The sequence below is a fragment of the Oncorhynchus masou genome, chromosome 15, assembly GCF_036934945.1.
Source record: "Oncorhynchus masou masou isolate Uvic2021 chromosome 15, UVic_Omas_1.1, whole genome shotgun sequence".
NCBI classification, from domain to species: Eukaryota; Metazoa; Chordata; class Actinopteri; order Salmoniformes; family Salmonidae; genus Oncorhynchus; species Oncorhynchus masou.
In genome coordinates this window covers 70,944,221-70,966,262 of record NC_088226.1, presented here as the reverse complement: position 1 = coordinate 70,966,262, position 22,042 = coordinate 70,944,221, and the positions used below count along the sequence as shown (strand labels likewise).

Here is a 22,042-nt window from a genome sequence, read left to right as displayed (position 1 = left end):
CCTGGATACGGCCCTGGATACGGCCCTGGATGCGGCCCTGGATGCGGCCCTGGATGCGGCCCTGGATGCGGCCCTGGATGCGGCCCTGGATGCGGCCCTGGATGCGGCCCTGGATGCGGCCCTGGATGCGGCCCTGGATACGGCCCTGGATACGGCCCTGGATACGGCCCTGGATACGGCCCAGGATACGGCCCTGGATACGGCCCTAGATACGGCCCTGGTTACTGTCCTGGATACGGTCCTGGTTACTGTCCTGGATACGGTCCTGGATACGGTCCTGGATACGGCCCTGGTTACTGTCCTGGATACGGTCCTGGTTACTGTCCTGGATGCGGCCCTGGATGCGGCCCTGGATGCGGCCCTGGATGCGGCCCTGGATACGGCCCTGGATACGGCCCTGGATACGGCCCTGGATACGGCCCTGGATACGGCCCTGGATACAGCCCTAGATACGGCCCTGGTTACTGTCCTGGATACGGTCCTGGATACGGTCCTGGTTACTGTCCTGGATACGGTCCTGGATACGGTCCTGGTTACTGTCCTGGATGCGGCCCTGGATACGGCCCTGGATGCGGCCCTGGATACGGCCCAGGATACGGCCCAGGATACGGCCCAGGATACGGCCCTGGATACGGCCCTAGATACGGCCCTGGTTACTGTCCTGGATACGGTCCTGGATACGGTCCTGGTTACTGTCCTGGATACGGTCCTGGATACGGCCCTGGATACGGCCCTGGTTACTGTCCTGGTTACTGTCCTGGTTACTGTCCTGGAAACGGCCCTGGATACGGCCCTGGATACGGCCCTGGATACGACCCTGGATACGGTCCTATGACAGATGAGAGGATTGGATTGGTGTAACCACAATACCTCCTGATGGTGAAATTGTAGCAGATGTGCTTCCACCTCAGGTTGAAGGGTTAAGGCTTGAAGGGTTAAGGGTGGTTATAGATGAGGGTGTTTGTGCTCCAGTCCTGTGGTAGTGTAGAGCTGCCCCGCTCTGTGGTCTCTCCTCACCTGTCTGTAGCCTGTACAGGTAGATGTGTGACCTCTAACCTTTGACCTCTAGGTGCTCCAGTCCTGTGGTAGTGTAGAGCTGCCCCGCTCTGTGGTCTCTCCTCACCTGTCTACCTGTCTGTAGCCTGTACAGGTAGATGTGTGACCTCTAACCTTTGACCTCTAGGTGCTCCAGTCCTGTGGTAGTGTAGAGCTGCCCCGCTCTGTGGTCTCCCCTCACTTATCCAGAGATGCAGTAGACTTCCTGAGAGGTCATCTGTCGCCTAAAGAAATGACCATCTTTGAACTGCTGGGAGATGGGTGGACAAGACCTAGGTACTGGTGTGTGTGTGTGTGTGTGTGTGTGTGTGTGTGTGTGTGTGTGTGTGTGTGTGTGTGTGGTTGCTGATAGAGGTAGATACGTATAGGGGTAAGGTAACTAGACTATACGAAAAACAGGGTAGCAGCAGCTTGTATGTGAGTGGGTGTGTGTAGAGTCAGTATAAATGGATGTGCATATTATGTGTGAGTGAACAGATGGTGGAATGAGTGTGAGTGAGTGTGTAGGGCCCTGTGAGTGTGTAGGGCCCTGTGAGTGTGTAGGGCCCTGTGAGTGTGTAGGGCCCTGTGAGTGTGTAGGGCCCTGTGAGTGTGTAGGGCCCTGTGAGTGAGTGAGTGTGTAGGGCCCTGTGAGTGTGAGTGTGTGTGGCCCTGTGAGTGTGAGTGTGAGTGTGTAGATCCCTGTGAGTGTGTGTGTGGCCCTGTGAGTGTGTGTGGCCCTGTGAGTGTGTGTGGCCCTGTGAGTGTGTGTGGCCCTGTGAGTGTGTGAGTGTGTGTGGCCCTGTGAGTGTGTGTGTGGCCCTGTGAGTGTGTGTGTGGCCCTGTGAGTGTGCGTGTGGCCCTGTGAGTGTGCGTGTGGCCCTGTGAGTGTGTGTGTGGCCCTGTGAGTGTGTGTGTGGCCCTGTGAGTGTGTGTGTGGCCCTGTGAGTGTGTGTGTGGCCCTGTGAGTGTGTGTGTGGCCCTGTGAGTGTGTAGGGCCCTGTGAGTGTGTGTGGCCCTGTAAGTGTGTGTGGCCCTGTGAGTGTATGTGTGTGTGAGTGTGCATAGATACTGCAAAAATCTGAATAAAAGGTCAATATGATACAAGGTTAACTCCGACAGCCCGTATCCCTGTTGGTAAACATCAGATGTGTCCATCTGAAATCAGAATTTAAGGTCAGTAATAACCTCTACATTTATAGATGAGAGTGATTTGTTATGCTATAATCCCATTGATAACATGTTATCTGAAACCTGCTCTTTAAGCCTGCAATTTATCAGAATGTATACGTTGTTATAAGCTTGTATGAGCCTTTATAATGTCTTATAGGGCTTTTCATATGTCCAGTGGTGTAGTGATAAACTCTGATTGTCGGTCGGGGTGAAATAAATGATGTGGTAAACTGGTGTTTACCCTCTACTACAACCCAGGTTGTCTCTGTTTACCCTCTACTACAACCCTGGTTGTCTCTGTGTTTACCCTCTACTACAACCCTGGTTGTCTCTGTGTTTACCCTCTACTACAACCCAGGTTGTCTCTGTTTACCCTCTACTACAACCCTGGTTGTCTCTGTGTTTACCCTCTACTACAACCCTGGTTGTTTCTGTGTTTACCCTCTACTACAACCCAGGTTGTCTCTGTTTACCCTCTACTACAACCCTGGTTGTCTCTGTGTTTACCCTCTACTACAACCCTGGTTGTCTCTGTGTTTACCCTCTACTACAACCCTGGTTGTCTCTGTGTTTACCCTCTACTACAACCCTGGTTGTCTCTGTTTACCCTCTACTACAACCCTGGTTGTCTCTGTGTTTACCCTCTACTACAACCCTGGTTGTCTCTGTGTTTACTACAACCCTCTACTACAACCCTGGTTGTCTCTGTGTTTACCCTCTACTACAACCCTGGTCTGTCTCTGTTTACCCTCTACTACAACCCTGGTTGTCTCTGTGTTTACCCTCTACTACAACCCTGGTTGTCTCTGTGTTTACCCTCTACTACAACCCTGGTTGTTTCTGTACAACCCTGGTTTTACCCTCTACCTCAAACCTGGTTGTCTCTGTTTACCCTCTACAACCCTGGTTGTCTCTGTGTTTACCCTCTACTACAACCCTGGTTGTCTCTGTGTTTACCCTCTACTACAACCCTGGTTGTCTCTGTTTACCCTCTACTACAACCCTGGTTGTCTCTGTGTTTACCCTCTACTACAACCCTGGTTGTCTCTGTGTTTACCCTCTACTACAACCCTGGTTGTCTCTGTGTTTACCCTCTACTACAACCCTGGTTGTCTCTGTGTTTACCCTCTACTACAACCCTGGTTGTCTCTGTGTTTACCCCAGAGCGGACTGGCCACGGGACCAGTGTGCCTCTACCTACTTCCCTAAGTTCAGGAACGGGTGGGAGCCCCCAGCTGAGCTGTTCAGGACCTCCCCATGGGAGACAGAGGGATCAGGGGAACCTCCCATGTCCTTCATGTCCCACCCCATGTCCCCACACAAGTCAGAAGAGGTGAGAGGGAGTGAGATTGATCAGTAGGAAAATAGCTGCAGTAATTTTTGGACTGCTGTCCGTTTCAGTCCTTATAGTAGACCTCCCACTGTTAGTTCTTCATTTGTTTGTTTACATTTCTTCAGTGACATTTCTTCTCGCTCATAAGCTCTTCTTGGTTTGCAAATGATGTTTTATTAAACAGGTTTGAATACTTTGAGCACAGGGTGTTAGGATAGTCAGACACACACAGTACCAGTCCATATCATCACTTTACAATGATAATAAAATCCTCTCATTTTCAGTTTTTCGGAACCCAGTCTTCAAGCTCATCAAATGGGTCAGTTTATGATATTTCTAGTTAATGTGATTCTACATTACAACACACTGCTACTTTTCTCATTGTTGTTACTTCTTTTTATTTAATTTTATTTAACTTTGTTGTTTCTTGAGCTGCATTGTAATCTGTACACATGTTAAGACTGTTTGTTGTTTGTGACTCTGTGACATTTGTCTCCTGTCTCAGGTCCTACAATGGTCTGGCGTCCTCGTCCCGTAAATATGCTAAGATCTGCTACCACTTTGTGGCCCGCAACGCCAACGAACTGTCAGTACTGCAGGAGGAGGTGGTAGAGGTACGACATCTATATTATAATACTGTCAGTACTGCAGGAGGAGGTGGTAGAGGTACCACATCTATATTATAATACTGTCAGTACTGCAGGAGGAGGTGGTAGAGGCACGACATCTATATTATAATACTGTCAGTACTGCAGGAGGAGGTGGTAGAGGTACCACATCTATATTATAATACTGTCAGTACTGCAGGAGGAGGTGGTAGAGGTACCACATCTATATTATAATACTGTCAGTACTGCAGGAGGAGGTGGTAGAGGTACCACATCTATATTATAATACTGTCAGTACTGCAGGAGGAGGTGGTAGAGGTACCACATCTATATTATAATACTGTCAGTACTGCAGGAGGAGGTGGTAGAGGTACGTCATCTATATTATAATACTGTCAGTACTGCAGGAGGAGGTGGTAGAGGTACGTCATCTATATTATAATACTGTCAGTACTGCAGGAGGAGGTGGTAGAGGTACCACATCTATATTATAATACTGTCAGTACTGCAGGAGGAGGTGGTAGAGGTACACATCTATATTATAATACTGTCAGTACTGCAGGAGGAGGTGGTAGAGGTACCACATCTATATTATAATACTGTCAGTACTGCAGGAGGAGGTGGTAGAGGTACCACATCTATATTATAATACTGTCAGTACTGCTGGAGGAGGTGGTAGAGGTACGTCATCTATATTATAATACTGTCAGTACTGCTGGAGGAGGTGGTAGAGGTACGTCATCTATATTATAATACTGTCAGTACTGCAGGAGGAGGTGGTAGAGGTACCACATCTACAGTTGAAGTCGGAAGTTTACATCCACTTAGTTTGGAGTCATTAAAACTTGTTTTTCAATCACTCCACACATTTCTTGTTAACAAACTATAGTTTTGGCAAGTCAGTTAGGACATCTACTTTGTGCATGACACAAGTCATTTTTCCAACAATTGTTTAAACAGCTTGGAAAATTCCAGGAAATGATGTCATGGCTTTAGAAGCATCTGATAGGCTAATTGACATAATTTGAGTCAATTGGAGATGTATGCAGATGTGCATAAGAACAATGTGAGCTATCGTGAAAATAATGCTGAAAATATTTCAGAAATCTTAACCTAAACCATTTAGTCAAATTGATCACAGAATTGTTATACAAATTGAATACATATAAGTAATTAGTTTAAGAAAGATTTCCTGCTGCATTTAAAGATAAATAACCTTCAGCACTACAGACTAAACTTCGCCTGCGTCGCCCTTGTAGTGTTGAGATATAAATACAATTATTATTATTATTGTATTATTATCATTATTATTTTTATTATTTTATTATTTTATTATTATATTATCATTATTTTATTATATTATTATTATTTTATTATTATTATTATATTATTATTATATTATAATTATTATTTTATTATTATTATATTATTATTATTATTATATTATTATATTATCATTATTTTATTATATTATTATTATTATTATCATTATTATTTTATTATATTATTATTATTATTATTATATTATCATTATTTTATTATATTATTATGATTTTATTATTATTATATTATTATATTATCATTATTTTATTATATTATTATTATTTTATTATTATTATTATTATATTATTATTATATTATAATTATTGTATTATTATTATTATATTATTATTATTATATTATAATTATTATTATTTTATTATTATATTATTATTATTTTATTATTATATTATAATTATTATTTTATTATTATTTTATTATTATTTTATTATTATTATATTATCATAATTTTATTATATTATTATTATTTTATTATTATTATATTATAATTATTATTATTATTATTATTTTATTATAATTATTATATTATTATTTTATTATATTATTATTTTGTTATTATATTATTATTATTTTATTATATTATTATTATTTTATTATATTATTATTATATTTTTATTATTTTATTATAATTTTTTTTATTTTTTTATTATTATTATTATTATATTATTATATTATGTTATTGTGGCCTTGCAGGTGATAGAGGACGATAAACAGTGGTGGAAAGTGAGGAACAGGAGTGGCCAATCAGGATACGTCCCCTCCAACGTCCTGGAAGTGGTCACACTGGAGGAACCTCATGGCATGGCTGAACCCCTCTACAGCCAGGTAACATTATACACACACACACACATATGTATGCACGCACACATACACACAAACAAACACACACCACACACACAAACACACATGTATGCACGCACACCATACACTCAAACACGCACACATACACACAAACACATACCACAACATACAAATACAAACATGATGTTTTATACTCATAAATTCAGTGTGCAGAGCTTTAATTCTGTACACACACACACACCATCATGCTACCAACCCCTCCTCCATACTGTACCAGCCCAACCAATTATAAAGTAGTACATCCTGTAAGCTATTTTAAAATTGGAATGTTAAACCTGTTTCCCCTGACAACATCCTTCCACATAGTGTCTTAGTCAGCATCTGTAAAAGCACTGTATAAATCCAATTCAATTCATTCATACATCCTTCCACATGTCTTCCACTCTGTCTCCTGTGTGTGAACGTGTGTGTGTGTGAACGTGGACCGCCAGGCTGGCCAGCCCTACAGCCCAACCTCTCCCTCCAGCTCTCTCGGTAGAGGGGAGAGCTTTGACAAGAGCCGCTCCAAAGACTGTGAGTCTCTTACAGCCGCGTAGGCTTGGCTGGGTGGACATTATTTATATTTTTACCTGAGAATGCCAACACCATAAGATAGAATTAATCCCTCTGTCTCTGTCTCTGTCTCTGTCTCTGTCTCTGGTCTCTCTCTCTCTCTCTCTCTCTCTCTCTCTCTCTCTCTCTCTCTCTCTCTCTCTCTCTCTCTCTCTCTGTCTCTCTCTCTCTGTCTCTCTCTCTGTCTCTGTCTCTCTCTCTCTCTCTCTCTCTCTCTCTCTCTCTCTCTCTCTCTCTCTCTCTCTATCTGTCTCTGTCTCAGTTCCTCTGTGTTCTCTGTCTCTCTCTCTGTCTCTCTCTGTCTCTCATGACTTGCAAACAGTAGACTAGGTTTGACATTCACTCTCACGGGATGGGTTGCCAAAAATAAGTAACTGAAAACCACACCCACAATAAGCCAGGAATACGACTGCATTGAGGCATCCTGTATGTCTCTGTGTTTCTATGGCGATATGTACCATGTCATTGAGGCATGCTGTATGTCTCTGTGTTTCTATGGCGATATGTACCATGCCATTGAGGCATGCTGTATGTCTCTGTGTTTCTATGGCGATATGTACCATGTCATTGAGGCATGCTGTATGTCTGTGTTTCTATGGCGATATGTACCATGTCATTGCCTACTTCAGTTTTTCACTTAGCAAACAAGATAAACGTTTTCTCAGCTTCATGACAAAATGTGTACAATAGCAAGAGATTAGCTATATACAACTGCACATGTTTCTCTTCCCCCCCCCAATAATATTTTGTTGGGGGGGCCCACCCAGATTTCTGTAGGCCTACCCACCAACTAATTTCTGTCTATGATACTGGTGTCAGGTTGAATTTCCTACTGAACATTCTAGATAGCTCAGATAGCTAAGATAAGCAGTTATCTTTGCTTCAAAGTTTCCTCAAGTTTCCTCATCTTAGCTAAGAAGACATCAGCCCTTATAGATGATTAGGAATGCCTCCTAAACAGTAACTTTCCCTATCCCTGTCTCTCTCTCTCTCTCTCTCTCTCTCTCTCTCTCTCTCTCTCTCTGTCTCTCTGTGTCTGTCTCTCCCTCCTCACATTGTTACCTCTGTCTCTGTCTCTCTCTCTCTCCCTTTCTCTCTGTCTGTCTGTCTCTCTCTGTCTCTCTCTGTCTCCGTCTCTCTCTCTCTGTCTCTCTCTCTGTCTCTCTCTCTGTCTCTCTCTCTCTGTCTCTCTCTGTCTCTCTCTGTCTCTCTCTCTGTCTCTCTCTCTGTCTCTCTCTCTGTCTCTCTCTCTGTCTCTCTCTCTGTCTCTCTCTGTTTCACTTTCTCCCCCCCGCCCTCCTCTCCGTCCTCCCTTCCCCCAGCTCGGACACACCAGATGGATGAGGTGAATGATGAGTTGTTGAAGAGGATCACCAGTAATAAGTCCCAGCCTCCAGCCCGTAACTTCAGAGTGGAGCGCCCTGCAAGCAGCAGTTCCACGCTCCTCACTTTCAATTCCACCCCCCCGCAGGTTACCGCCTGGCTCAACGCCAAGGGATTCTCTAAACCGTGAGACACCACACACACACACGTCATCCGTTAGCTCATGGTGTTATCATGACCTGGTCATTAGTTACCTCATGGTGTTATCATGACCTGGTCATCAGTTACCTCATGGTGTTATCATGCTATATGACCTGGTCATCAGTTACCTCATGGTGTTATCATGACCTGGTCATCAGTTACCTCATGGTGTTATCATGACCTGGTCATCAGTTACCTCATGGTGTTATCATGACCTGGTCATCAGTTACCTCATGGTGTTATCATGACCTGGTCATCAGTTACCTCATGGTGTTATCATGACCTGGTCATCAGTTACCTCATGGTGTTATCATGACCTGGTCATCAGTTACCTCATGGTGTTATCATGACCTGGTCATCAGTTACCTCATGGTGTAATCATGACCTGGTCATCAGTTACCTCATGGTGTTATCATGACCTGGTCATCAGTTACCTCATGGTGTTATCATGACCTGGTCATCAGTTACCTCATGGTGTTATCATGACCTGGTCATCAGTTACCTCATGGTGTTATCATGACCTGGTCATCAGTTGCCTCATGGTGTTATCATGCTATATGACCTGGTCACCAGTTACCTCATGGTGTTATCATGCTATATGACCTGGTCATCAGTTACCTCATGGTGTTATCATGACCTGGTCATCAGTTACCTCATGGTGTTATCATGACCTGGTCATCAGTTACCTCATGGTGTTATCATCATGACCTGGTCATCACGTTACCTCATGGTGTTATCATGACCTGGTCATCAGTTACCTCATGGTGTTATCATGACCTGGTCATCAGTTACCTCATGGTGTTATCATGACCTGGTCATCCGTTACCTCATGGTGTTATCATGACCTGGTCACCAGTTACCTCATGGTGTTATCATGACCTGGTCACCAGTTACCTCATGGTGTTATTATGCTATATGACCTGGTCATCAGTTACCTCATGGTGTTATCATGACCTGGTCACCAGTTACCTCATGGTGTTATTATGCTATATGACCTGGTCATCAGTTACCTCATGGTGTTATCATGACCTGGTCACCAGTTACCTCATGGTGTTATTATGCTATATGACCTGGTCATCAGTTCCCTCATGGTGTTATCATGCTATATGGTGTTATCATGCTATATGGTCTTCAGTGAGATAAAAAAATAAAATAAAATACTGTAGATACTGTATATAAGTGTACTATTAGTAATCAGGTTATACCCATGTCAGGGTATGGAGCATTATGGGTAAGGTAGTCTCTGTTCCCTACAGGACAGTGCCGTGTCTGGCTGTAGAGCATTATGGGTAAGGTAGTCTCTGTTCCCTACAGGACAGTGCAGTGTCTGGGTATAGAGCATTGTGGGTAATGTAGTCTGTTCCCTACAGGACAGTGGAGTGTCTGGGTATAGGGCATTGTGGGTAATGTAGTCTCTGTTCCCTACAGGACAGTGCCGTGTCTGGCTGTAGAGCATTATGGGTAAGGTAGTCTCTGTTCCCTACAGGACAGTGCAGTGTCTGGGTATAGAGCATTGTGGGTAATGTAGTCTGTTCCCTACAGGACAGTGGAGTGTCTGGGTATAGGGCATTGTGGGTAATGTAGTCTGTTCCCTACAGGACAGTGGAGTGTCTGGGTATAGGGCATTGTGGGTAATGTAGTCTGTTCCCTACAGGACAGTGGAGTGTCTGGGTATAGGGCATTGTGGGTAATGTAGTCTGTTCCCTACAGGACAGTGGAGTGTCTGGGTATAGGGCATTGTGGGTAATGTAGTCTGTTCCCTACAGGACCGTGGAGTGTCTGGGTATAGGGCATTGTGGGTAATGTAGTCTGTTCCCTACAGGACAGTGGAGTGTCTGGGTATAGGGCATTGTGGGTAATGTAGTCTGTTCCCTACAGGACAGTGGAGTGTCTGGGTATAGGGCATTGTGGGTAATGTAGTCTGTTCCCTACAGGACAGTGGAGTGTCTGGGTATAGGGCATTGTGGGTAATGTAGTCTGTTCCCTACAGGACAGTGGAGTGTCTGGGTATAGGGCATTGTGGGTAATGTAGTCTGTTCCCTACAGGACAGTGGAGTGTCTGGGTATAGGGCATTGTGGGTAATGTAGTCTGTTCCCTACAGGACAGTGGAGTGTCTGGGTATAGGGCATTGTGGGTAATGTAGTCTGTTCCCTACAGGACAGTGGAGTGTCTGGGTATAGGGCATTGTGGGTAATGTAGTCTGTTCCCTACAGGACAGTGGAGTGTCTGGGTATAGGGCATTGTGGGTAATGTAGTCTGTTCCCTACAGGACAGTGGAGTGTCTGGGTATAGGGCATTGTGGGTAATGTAGTATGTTCACTACAGGACAGTGGAGTGTCTGGCTATAGAGCATTGTGGGTAATGTAGTCTGTTCCCATTTAGCAGACGTAATGTTTGTCCAAAGCGACTGGGTATAGGGCATTGTGGGTAATGGGTCACTACGGTGGAGTGTCTGGGTATAGGGCATTATGGGTAATGTAGTCTGTTCCCTACAGGACGGTGGAGTGTCTGGGTAACCCACGACGCTTGGCGTCTGGGTAGCGTAATGTATGCTCTACAGGACAGTGGAGTGTCTGGGTATAGGGCAGGACCCTATGGGTAATGTAGTCTCTGTTCCCTACAGGACAGTGGAGTGTCTGGGTATAGGGCATTGTGGGTAATGTAGTCTGTTCCCTACAGGACAGTGGAGTGTCTGGGTATAGGGCATTGTGGGTAATGTAGTCTGTTCCCTACAGGACAGTGGAGTGTCTGGGTATAGGGCATTGTGGGTAATGTAGTCTGTTCCCTACAGGACAGTGGAGTGTCTGGGTATAGGGCATTGTGGGTAATGTAGTCTGTTCCCTACAGGACAGTGGAGTGTCTGGGTATAGGGCATTGTGGGTAATGTAGTCTGTTCCCTACAGGACAGTGGAGTGTCTGGGTATAGGGCATTGTGGGTAATGTAGTCTGTTCCCTACAGGACAGTGGAGTGTCTGGGTATAGGGCATTGTGGGTAATGTAGTCTGTTCCCTACAGGACAGTGGAGTGTCTGGGTATAGGGCATTGTGGGTAATGTAGTCTGTTCCCTACAGGACAGTGGAGTGTCTGGGTATAGGGCATTGTGGGTAATGTAGTCTGTTCCCTACAGGACGGTGGATTGTCTGGGGGGATTCTGGGATGGGCGTTCCCTACAGCTCTTAGGGCATTCTCTGAACAAGGAGGAACTGGGAAGGGCATTGTGTGTGGAGACGGTGGAGTGTCTGGGAGGGCATTGTGGGTGTAGTCAGCCAGACCACTGGGTATAGGGCAGAAAGCCCAGACAGTGGAGGTCTGTTTCATATACACACATATTCACACACACACACTGGGTATAGGGCATTGTGGGTAATATACACACACACACACTGGGCACAGGGCACATATACACACACACTCACATAGGGCACATAACACACAGGACAGTGTGTCACACACACACTCACATACGCTGCACACAGCATTATAATGTAGTCACACACAGGACACACTCACATATACAGGACGGTGGATTGTCACACACACGGGCGCTCACTGAACACACGCGAGGGAGCCGCAAAGCCCAGCACACGTCTGTTTCACATACACACATATACACACACACACACACTCACATATACACACACACAAACACACGCTCACACACACGCACGCAAATATACACACGCACTCACATACACACATATACACACACGCCCTCATATATACACACACACACACACACACACACACACACACACACACACACACACACACACACACACACACACACACACACACACACACTCACATATACACTACCGTTCAAAAGTTTGGGGTAACTTAGAAATGTCCTTGTCTTTGAAAGAAAAGCAAATTTTTTTGTTCATTAAAATAACATCAAATGGATCAGAAATACAGTGTAGACATTGTTAATGTTGTAAATGACTATTGTAGCTGAAAACGGCTGATTTTTAATGGAATATCTACATAGGCTAAAGATGCCCATTACCAGAAACCATCACTCCTGTGGTCCAATGGCATGCTGTGTTAGCTAATCCAAGTGTATCATTTTAAAAGGCTAATTGATCATTAGAAAACCCTTTTGCAATTATGTTAGCACAGCTGAAAACTGTTCTGATTAAAGAAGCAATAAAACTGGCCTCCTTTAGACTAGTTGAGTATCTGGAGCATCAGAATTTGTGGGTTTGATTACAGGCTCAAAATGGCTAGAAACAAATAACTTTCTTCTGAAACTTGTCAGTCTATTCTTGTTCTGAGAAATGAAGGCTATTCCATGAGAGAAATTGCCAAGAAACTGAAGATCTCGTACAACGCTGTGTACTACTCCCTTCGCAGAACAGCGCAAACTGGCCCTAACCAGAATAGAAAGAGGAGTGGGAGGCCCCGGTGCACAACTGAGCAAGAGGACAAGTACATTAGAGTGTCTAGTTTGAGAAACAGACGCCTCACAAGTCCTCAACTGGCAGCTTTATTATATAGTACCCACAGAACACCAGTCTCAACGGCAACAGTGACGAGTTGACTCCGGGATGCTGACCTTCAAGGCAGAGTTGCAAAGAAAAAGCCATATCTCAGACTAGCCAATAAAATTAAAAGATTAGATGGGCAAAAGAAACACAGGACACTGGACAGAGGAAGATTGGAAAAAAAGTATTATGGACAGACAAATCTAAGTTTGAGGTGTTCAGATCACAAAGAAGAACATTTGTGAGACGCTGAAAAGATGAGAAGATGTTGGAGGAGAGCTTTTGACTCCATCTGACAAGCCTGGTGGAGGCAATGTGATGGTCTGGGGGTGCTTTGGTGGTAAAGTGGTAGATTTGTACAGGGTAAAAGGGATTTGAAGGAAGGCTATCACTCCATTTTGCAACGCCATGCCATACCCTGTGGATGGCGCTTAATTGGCGCCAATTTCCTAGAACAGGACAATGACTCAAAGCACAGCTCCAAACTATGCAATAACTATTTAGGGAAGACGTAGTCAGCTGGTGTTCTGTCTATAATGGAGTGGCCAGCACAGTTACCAGATCTCAACCCTATTGAGCTGTTGTGGGAGCAGCTTGACCGTATGGTACGTAAGAAGTGCCCATCAAGCCAATCCAACTTGTGGGAGGTGCTTCAGGAAGAATGGGGTGAAATCTCTTCAGATTACCTCAACCAATTGACAACTAGAATGCCAAAGGTCTGCAAGGCTGCAATTGCTGCAAATGGAGGATTCTTTGATGAAAGCAAAGTTTGAAGGACACAATTATTATTTCAATTAAAAATAATTATTTATAACCTTGTCAATGTCTTGACTAGATATCCTATTCATTTTGCAACTGATTTCTAAGTGACTCCAAACTTTTGAACGGTAGTGTATATATGCATACACACATGCATACACACACGCACACACACACACACACACACACACACACACACACACACACACACACACACACACACACACACACAATGGTACACACTGATACACAAACACACACTGATACACACACACACACACACACACTCCTTGTGTGGCTGTTGTAAGGCTTGAGACCCACATTTGTTTTTTTATAGTTAAGTGGATAGATAAAGTAACTGTACTGATACAAATACACACTGAACAAAAATATAAATGCAAAGTGTTGGTCCCATGTTTCATGAGCTGAAATAGGATCCCAGACATTTTTAATTTTTCACAAGAAGGTTATTTGTCTTAAATGGTGTGCACAGATATGTTTACATCCCTGTTAGTAAGCATTTCTCCTTTGCCAAGATAATCCCATCCACCTGACAGGTGTGGCATATCAAGAACCTGATTAAACAGCATGATCATTACACAGGTTCACCTTGTGCCGGGGGGCAATACAAGGCCAATCTAAAATGTGCAGTTTTGTCACACAACACAATGCCACAGATGTCTCAAGTTTTAAGGGAGCATACAATTGGCATGCTGACTGCAGGAATGTCCACCGGAGCTGTTACCAGAGAATGTAATGTTCATTTCTCTACCATAAGCCACCTCCAATGTCGTTGTAGAGAATTTCGCAGTACGTCCAACCGGCCTCACAACCGCAGGTCATGTGAAACCCCACCAGCCCAGGACCTCCACATCCGGCTTCTCTACCTGTGGGATCGTCTGAGACCAGCCACCCAGACAGCTGATTAAACTGTGTGTTTGCACAACTGAAGAATTTCCGCACAAACTGGACAGAAACTGTCTCAGGGAAGCTCATCTGTGTGCTCGTCGTCCTCACCGGGTTCTTGACCTGACTGCAGTTCGGCGTTGTAACCGACTTCAGTGGATAAATGCTCACCTTCGATGGCCACTGGCACGCTGGAGAAGTGCGCTCTTCATGGATGAATCCCAGTTTCAACTGTACCAGACAGATGGCAGACAGCGTGTATGGCATTGTGTAGACGAGCGGTTTGCTGATGTCAACGTTGTGAACAGAGCGCCCCATGGTGGGGTTATGGTATGGGCAGGCATTTGGTACGGACAATAAACACAATTGCATTTTATCGATTGCAATTTGAATGCATAGAGATACCGTGACGAGATCCTGAGGCCCATTGTCGTACCATTCATCCACCACCATCACCTCATGTTTCAGCATGATAATACATGGTCCCATGTCACAAGGATCTGGACACAATTCCTGGAAGCTGAAAATGTCCTAGTTCTTCCATGGCCTGCATACTCACCAGACACGATGTTGTCTGACGATGTTGAGCATGTTTGGGATGCTCTGGATTGACGTGTACGACAGTGTGTTCCAGTTCCCGCCAATATCCAGCAACTTCGCACAGCCGTTGAAGAGGAGTGGGACAACATTCCACAGGCCGCAATCAACAACCTGATCAACTCTTTGCGAAGGAGATGTGTCGCGCTGCTTGAGGCAAATGGTGGTCACACCAGATACAGACTGGTTTTCTGATTCACGCCCCTACCTTTAAAAAATATATATATATCTGTTATCAACAGATGCATGTCTGTATTCCCAGTCAAGTTAATTCCATAGATTGGGGCCTAATTAATTCATCCCAATTGACTGATTTCCTTATATGAGCTGTAACTCAGTAAAATCTTTAAAAATGTTGCATGTTGTGTTTCTCTTTTTGTTCAGTGTTTGTTGTGACATGTGAAACTAAAGCCTGTGTTACTGTTTTCCAGAAGAGCAGTGGGGATTCAGAGCTCCAAGAGATCATGAGACGACGACAAGAGAAGATCGATGCCGGCAAGGACTGATTTGGACATGCTCACTGACTTTCAACCAATCACAGGCCAGCCTGGCTGACTGTCAACCAATCACAGCCTAGCATGGCTGGTTACCATAACAACCCTATCCAGTACTAACCAACCAAAAGCCTTCCCCTCCCAAAGCGCCTACTTTAACGAACCAACTGTTTGTTTTTTTTGTCAGACAATTGACATTTAATATTGGCATGTACTATAAATGTTGTTATATACATTCTTTTTATTTTATTGTATATTTATTTTTTATTGTTTTGTGAATGTGTACGTTTACTTCAATGATGATCTCTGGTAATTATGACTGCTTCTCTGTCTGACACGAGCCACGTTTCCATCCAAACATTTCATGCGGATGAATTGCCTGACACATGAAAGAAGTTAAGACTGGGCTTATGGAAACATTAAATACTGGTACATTTGTAGAAATGCCGACAGACAATTTGTTCGTTCGACATGGCGGGATCTTTTTTGTGTCGGTAAAATTAATTATGCAAGAAATGGTGGTGGAAATGCCTTTATACTTAAATATTGATATAATAACCATCGTCTTGACGTCAACTTGGAGTCCGGCGATGATATGTTGTGTTGTCCTCCCCACTACGACTCGGGAAACCACGCAGTTTATTAGGCTACAGATGAAATCAATTATGATGAACTTCACCGGGTGGTGATGAGCTTGATGCGCCTTTTCAATCCATATCGAGGGTCTTAATTCCAGTGACATGTTGATAGATACTTGGCTGCCGTTTGACAAAATGAAAAAAATAATATCGCTTTTATCCATAAATCATCTCATAATATAGGTATCCTACTCGCACTGCATTTGCGAGCTGTTGGCTAGAGACCAGAGTGGACACATTCGCTATATATAACACATCTCTTCTGTTCGTGATAAAACCATCAAAAGTGGAAAACGCGATGGAAACCCAATTAACTTCTATTGGGAATTTAACAGAAAAAGTATGTTTTATGTGCACTAACGCCACAGTCTTTTATCTGCAAAAATTAAGTTTGATGGAAACACATCTCTGGTGTTGAAAAAAAATTAAAAATATTGTTTTATGGCAAATGTTAGAATATTTGCATGAAAATATGTCGCTAATTGGATGAAAAACCTGGCCACTGTCTCTTAACTTTGTATCGTGATGAGGGACCATATCCATTTTGAGTGAGTATGTGTTTTATGTATCGTGATGAGGGACCATATCCATTTTGAGTGAGTATGTGTTTTATGTATCGTGATGAGGGACCATATCCATTTTCAGTGAGTATGTGTTTTATGTATCGTGATGAGGGACCATATCCATTTTCAGTGAGTATGTGTTTTATTGCTTTTATGTCTCCCATGTTTATCTCCAGGAATTTATTGAAGAATTTTTGTTTTGTTTTTTTGTTTTGTTTTGTAAAATCAAATCCATAAAGGTCCTCAATGTATATTGTCAAATTGGATGTTAATGTTCACATAACGGATGATTCCAACCTACAGTAGTAGTACAATGGTATACCTTATAATAAGTAGTGCAGTACGATTTGAGTATTCTGAATTTTATTCTCATATCCAGTCACACACAATTGCAGCTGTTCAACTAAATACACTTCTGTAATTCAGTTTACATATTCTATATTACTAAATGTGATACTCTAATTCAGTTTACATATTCTATATTACTAAATGCAATATCTGTAATTCAGCTTACATATTCTATATTATTAAATGTGATACTCTAATTCAGCTTACATATTCTATATTATTAAATGTGCTACTCTAATTCAGTTTACATATTCTATATTACTAAATGTGATACTCTAATTCAGCTTACATATTCTATATTACTAAATGTGATACTCTAATTCAGCTTACATATTCTATATTACTAAATGTGATACTCTAATTCAGTTTGCATATTCTATATTACTAAATGTGATACTCTAATTCAGTTTACATATTCTATATTACTAAATGTGATACTCTAATTCAGTTTGCATATTCTATATTACTAAATGTGATACTCTAATTCAGTTTACATATTCTATATTACTAAATGCAATATCTGTAATTCAGCTACATATTCACGGTCTATATGAAGTATGTTTTACATGTACAATATTAATCCAATCATATTTCTGTTTCTTTGTTCATGTTTTTTCCTCCAATAATAAACCCAAGGTCGAAATTCAAACTGATCTTTGTGGACAGTGCTGTACGGGTTAACTGTACGAGTTATCACACACCCAGAGTAATCTGAAGTAGCGGAGAGTAGATAACTTGTGTTTTTTTTTATTTTAAATGTTTAACCCAGTGTCTTTTTTTTAAAGGATATGATTGGATGTAGTTGTGTAAATACAGCTAATTTGTGCTATAGAATTGGGAAAGTCTTAATAAAAAAATGAAAACGTAGTCGGTAGAGGCCTTCTTCCATGTTCAATTTGTTCTATGGTACTGTTGTGGGAAATGTTTATAGAAAAGATCAGGCAGACACTAATTGACTTGTATAATAGTTCATCTTTAATACACATGAGCAGCTGCAAGGTCGGGTCCCGCTCTGGTCACAGTCAGGGAAGGAGCTCCAAGAGTAAATGGCTATATGTCCCTTATATAATGGGAGGTGATCAAACAATCAAATTGTTTACACCACAGTTATTTTATACAAAGCAACGGTCCCAACACAGAACAGAGCATTAAGCCTTGAGAAGATCCAACGTCTCACCTCTGCCACCACAGTAACTGTACGATCACTACAATGTTTTATCGTTGTAATAAATATAAGACGTAGCCAAAGAACAATACGAAAGTAGATTATCATTCACTATTAACCTGTTTCTTTTTGTCTACGGAAACAGACAAAACTGTTTTATCCTGGTCTGATCTTACAGAAGAGAAATCCATTAGCTTCTCCATCTATTAGCTTGTCCATTAGCTTCTCCATCTATTAGCTTCTCCATTACCTTCTCCATTAGCTTCTCTATGAGCTTCTCTGTTAGCTTCTCCGTTAGCTTCTCCATTAGCTTCTCCGTTAGCTTCTCCATTAGCTTCTCTATTAGCTTCTCTGTTAGCTTCTCCGTTAGCTTCTCCATTAGCTTCTCTATTAGCTTCTCTATTAGCTTCTCTGTTAGCTTCTCCGTTAGCTTCTCCATTAGCTTCTCTATTAGCCTCTCTGTTAGCTTCTCCGTTAGCTTCTCCATTAGCTTCTCTATTAGCGTCTCCATTAGCTTGTGCTTCCATAAACAGGTCCAGACAGAGTGGGCACAATGGGTGGGGGGGGGGGGGTATATTACTGCCAAAATGTTGTAACCGCAGCAACCGATCTCCATAGAGCTCCCCTTAGTGTACAGATGTAATCTAACAACCACACTTTACAGAGCAATAGCTCAGCCACATAGTCTAGGATAGGGCATATTACAGCAAAACGTTTTGCAATGGACAACAGAAAATTCTATATTCCTATTGGACAATTTCAGGTTATACCTCCTTGTTTCAAAACGTTTTCTCTCAACTGAACACGACCCTGAACTCGGTGAAGGCATCTCACATTCACAGCACAGTGAGTGTCCTGTTGTTGACTGGCATGATAGTCTTGTACTCAAATAATACTAAAAAAAAAAGATATTAAGAAAAAAAGGACAATGCAAATCTTTACAGTGTATAAGACATGTTTGAAATCTCGGTTAACACTATACTATGATAGAAAATACCGCACAGCAATGTAAACCACACAGTGATATCACCACCACACAGACAGGCCACTCAGATATAAGAATATAAGAATATTTGTATTAATTAAGATCCCCATTTACAGCTACTCTTCCTGGGGTCCAAACAAGTTTAAAACAGCGACATCACAACATCATCATGAAATAACACAATATTTTATTACACTATTACTCTACTATGTAGTATTATATGTAGTATACTATATAGTACCTGTACATTAGAGTACTCTGTTTGGTAGGCAGTATTAAGATGGCGGGGGGGGGAGGTAGGTTTCACACCAGACATCAAGTTTGACATGCAGACCTGTGCACTGTGATTGACTTTTTAAAAAGGTGATTTACGCTTGAGCTAACATCCACGATGTTGGCAGCGATCATTATCATCAAAAACATCCAGGAAATGTCCTCTCTGTTCGCAGGTCGTTAATCTGCGATGGATTAAATCCCGTCCAGAGTCAGGAAGGGATTTATTTATGGAGATACGCATCCAGCCACAGATCCCCTGACTTCTTCAGTGACCTGGAGAAGAACAGAGGTGGATAACGAACCAGGTAAATCACATAGGAGACTGAGAGCAGCAGGTATCACCTTATGATGTACAATCTATTCCCAGAGGAATAGCACTATACAAGTATTTATTAAAACACTTTACCTGACAACATCAATGATGCCTTTCTGCAAAGTCTTGACCTGGTAGGGAAGTCCATGTTTCTCACACAAAGCACGAACCAGAGGAGCTACCAGGTGGTAGTTATGACGGGGCATGGTAGGAAACAGACTGGGAGACAGAGAAAGAGAGATTAGAGAAGAGGCAGAGAGAGATGGGGGGGGGGGAAAGAGAGATCAGACACAATCAGAGTTTTTCAGAGAGACCTCAGTTTCTGAGTAGAGTTGTATAGATATTGTATCTAAACACTATTACGAGGTAGAGTATTTAGTACAAACAACAAGTTATATTTAAGATCAAATGAAGCTGAATACTTAAACTACACTGCTCAAAAAATAAAGGGAACACTAAAATAACACATCCTAGATCTGAATGAATGAAATATTCTTATTAAATACTTTTTTCTTTACATAGTTGAATGTGCTGACAACAAAATCACACAAAAATTATCAATTGAAACCAAATGTATCAACCCATAGAGGGCTGGATTTGGAGTCACACTCAAAATTAAAGTGGAAAACCACACTACAGGCTGATCCAACTTTGATGTAATGTCCTTAAAACAAGTCAAAATGAGGCTCAGTAGTGTGAGTGGCCTCCACGTGCCTGTATGACCTCCCTACAACGCCTGGGCATGCTCCTGATGAGGTGGCGGATGGTCTCCTGAGGGATCTCCTCCCAGACCTGGACTAAAGCATCCGCCAAGTCCTGGACAGTCTGTAGTGCAACAATCACAGTCTACTTAAACAGAGCAATACTCAATCATGAGGCATCTAAGCCAAAGGAACTGAGTAACATTAAGAAATGCTATAGAAGGAAGGAATGCAGTTTGGAAACCTACCAAAAAACAATTAGGCAACAACAAATTCAATCCCTTTTAGACAATTTCCTGGGTAAAACGTTCCACTGTAATAGTGAAGGTGTAAACTTGGCAGTAGAAAATCTTAACAGTATATTTGACCTCTCAGCTTCCCTATCAAATCTAAAAATCTCAAATAGAAAACCGAAGAAAATTAACAACAATGACAAATGGTTTGATGAAGAATGCAAAAATCTAAGAAAGAAATTGAGAAACCTGTCCAACCAAAAACATAGAGACCCCGAAAAACTGAGTCTACGCCTTCACTATGGTGAATCACTAAAACAATACAGAAATACACTACGGAAAAAGAAGGAACAGCATGTCAGAAATCAGCTCAATGTAATTGAAGAATCCATAGACTCTAACCACTTCTGGGAAAATTGGAAAACACTAAACAAACAACAACACGAAGAATTATCTATCCAAAATGGAGATGTATGGGTAAACCACTTCTCCAATCTTTTTGGCTCTATAACAAAGAATAAAGAGTAAAAACATATACATGATCAAATACAGATCTTAGAATCAACTATTAAAGACTACCAGAACCCACTGGATTCTCCAATTACATTGAATGAGTTACAGGACAAAATAAAAACCCACCAACCCAAAAAGGCCTGTGGTGTTGATGGTATCCTCAATGAAATGATCAAATATACAGACAACAAATTCCAATTGGCTATACTAAAACTCTTTAACATCATCCTTAGCTCTGGCATCTTCCCCAATATTTGGAATCAAGGACTGATCACCCCAATCCACAAAAATGGAGACAAATTTGACCCCAAAAACTACCGTGGAATATGCGTCAACAGTAACCTTGGGAAAATCCTCTGCATTATCATTAACAGCAGACTCGTACACTTCCTCAATGAAAACAATGTACTGAGCAAATGTCAAATTGGCTTTTTACCAAATTACCGTACAACAGACCATGTATTCACCCTGCACACCCTAATTGACAACCAAACAAACCAAAACAAAGGCAAAGTCTTCTCATGCTTTGTTGATTTCAAAAAAGCCTTCGACTCAATTTGGCATGAGGGTCTGCTATACAAACTGATGGAAAGTGGTGTTGGGGGTAAAACATACGACATCATAAAATCCATGTACACA

At 42.3% G+C, this 22,042-nt stretch overlaps 2 protein-coding genes across 2 annotated transcripts in view; one reads left to right on the top strand and one right to left on the bottom strand.

The window, feature by feature from the left end:
- Window positions 1-15,680, top strand: part of eps8l2 (EPS8 signaling adaptor L2) — a 110,264-nt gene extending 94,584 nt beyond the window's left edge. Inside the window, exons 13-21 of the mRNA XM_064990327.1 lie at window positions 1,184-1,332; window positions 3,373-3,541; window positions 3,826-3,860; window positions 4,047-4,155; window positions 6,184-6,315; window positions 6,783-6,864; window positions 8,226-8,412; window positions 11,556-11,680; window positions 15,559-15,680. Of these exons, the coding sequence (XP_064846399.1) occupies window positions 1,184-1,332; window positions 3,373-3,541; window positions 3,826-3,860; window positions 4,047-4,155; window positions 6,184-6,315; window positions 6,783-6,864; window positions 8,226-8,412; window positions 11,556-11,680; window positions 15,559-15,680 (1,110 nt within the window). The remainder of the gene's footprint in view (window positions 1-1,183; window positions 1,333-3,372; window positions 3,542-3,825; window positions 3,861-4,046; window positions 4,156-6,183; window positions 6,316-6,782; window positions 6,865-8,225; window positions 8,413-11,555; window positions 11,681-15,558) is intronic.
- Window positions 15,681-18,176: 2,496 nt separating this feature from the next.
- LOC135556752 (acyl-CoA Delta-6 desaturase-like) overlaps window positions 18,177-22,042 on the bottom strand; it is a 29,869-nt gene continuing 26,003 nt past the window's right edge. Inside the window, exons 13-14 of the mRNA XM_064990175.1 lie at window positions 20,050-20,175; window positions 18,177-19,916 (exon numbers count right to left, since the gene is read on the bottom strand). Coding sequence (XP_064846247.1) covers window positions 19,865-19,916; window positions 20,050-20,175 — 178 coding nt within the window. The 3' untranslated portion in view covers window positions 18,177-19,864. The remainder of the gene's footprint in view (window positions 19,917-20,049; window positions 20,176-22,042) is intronic.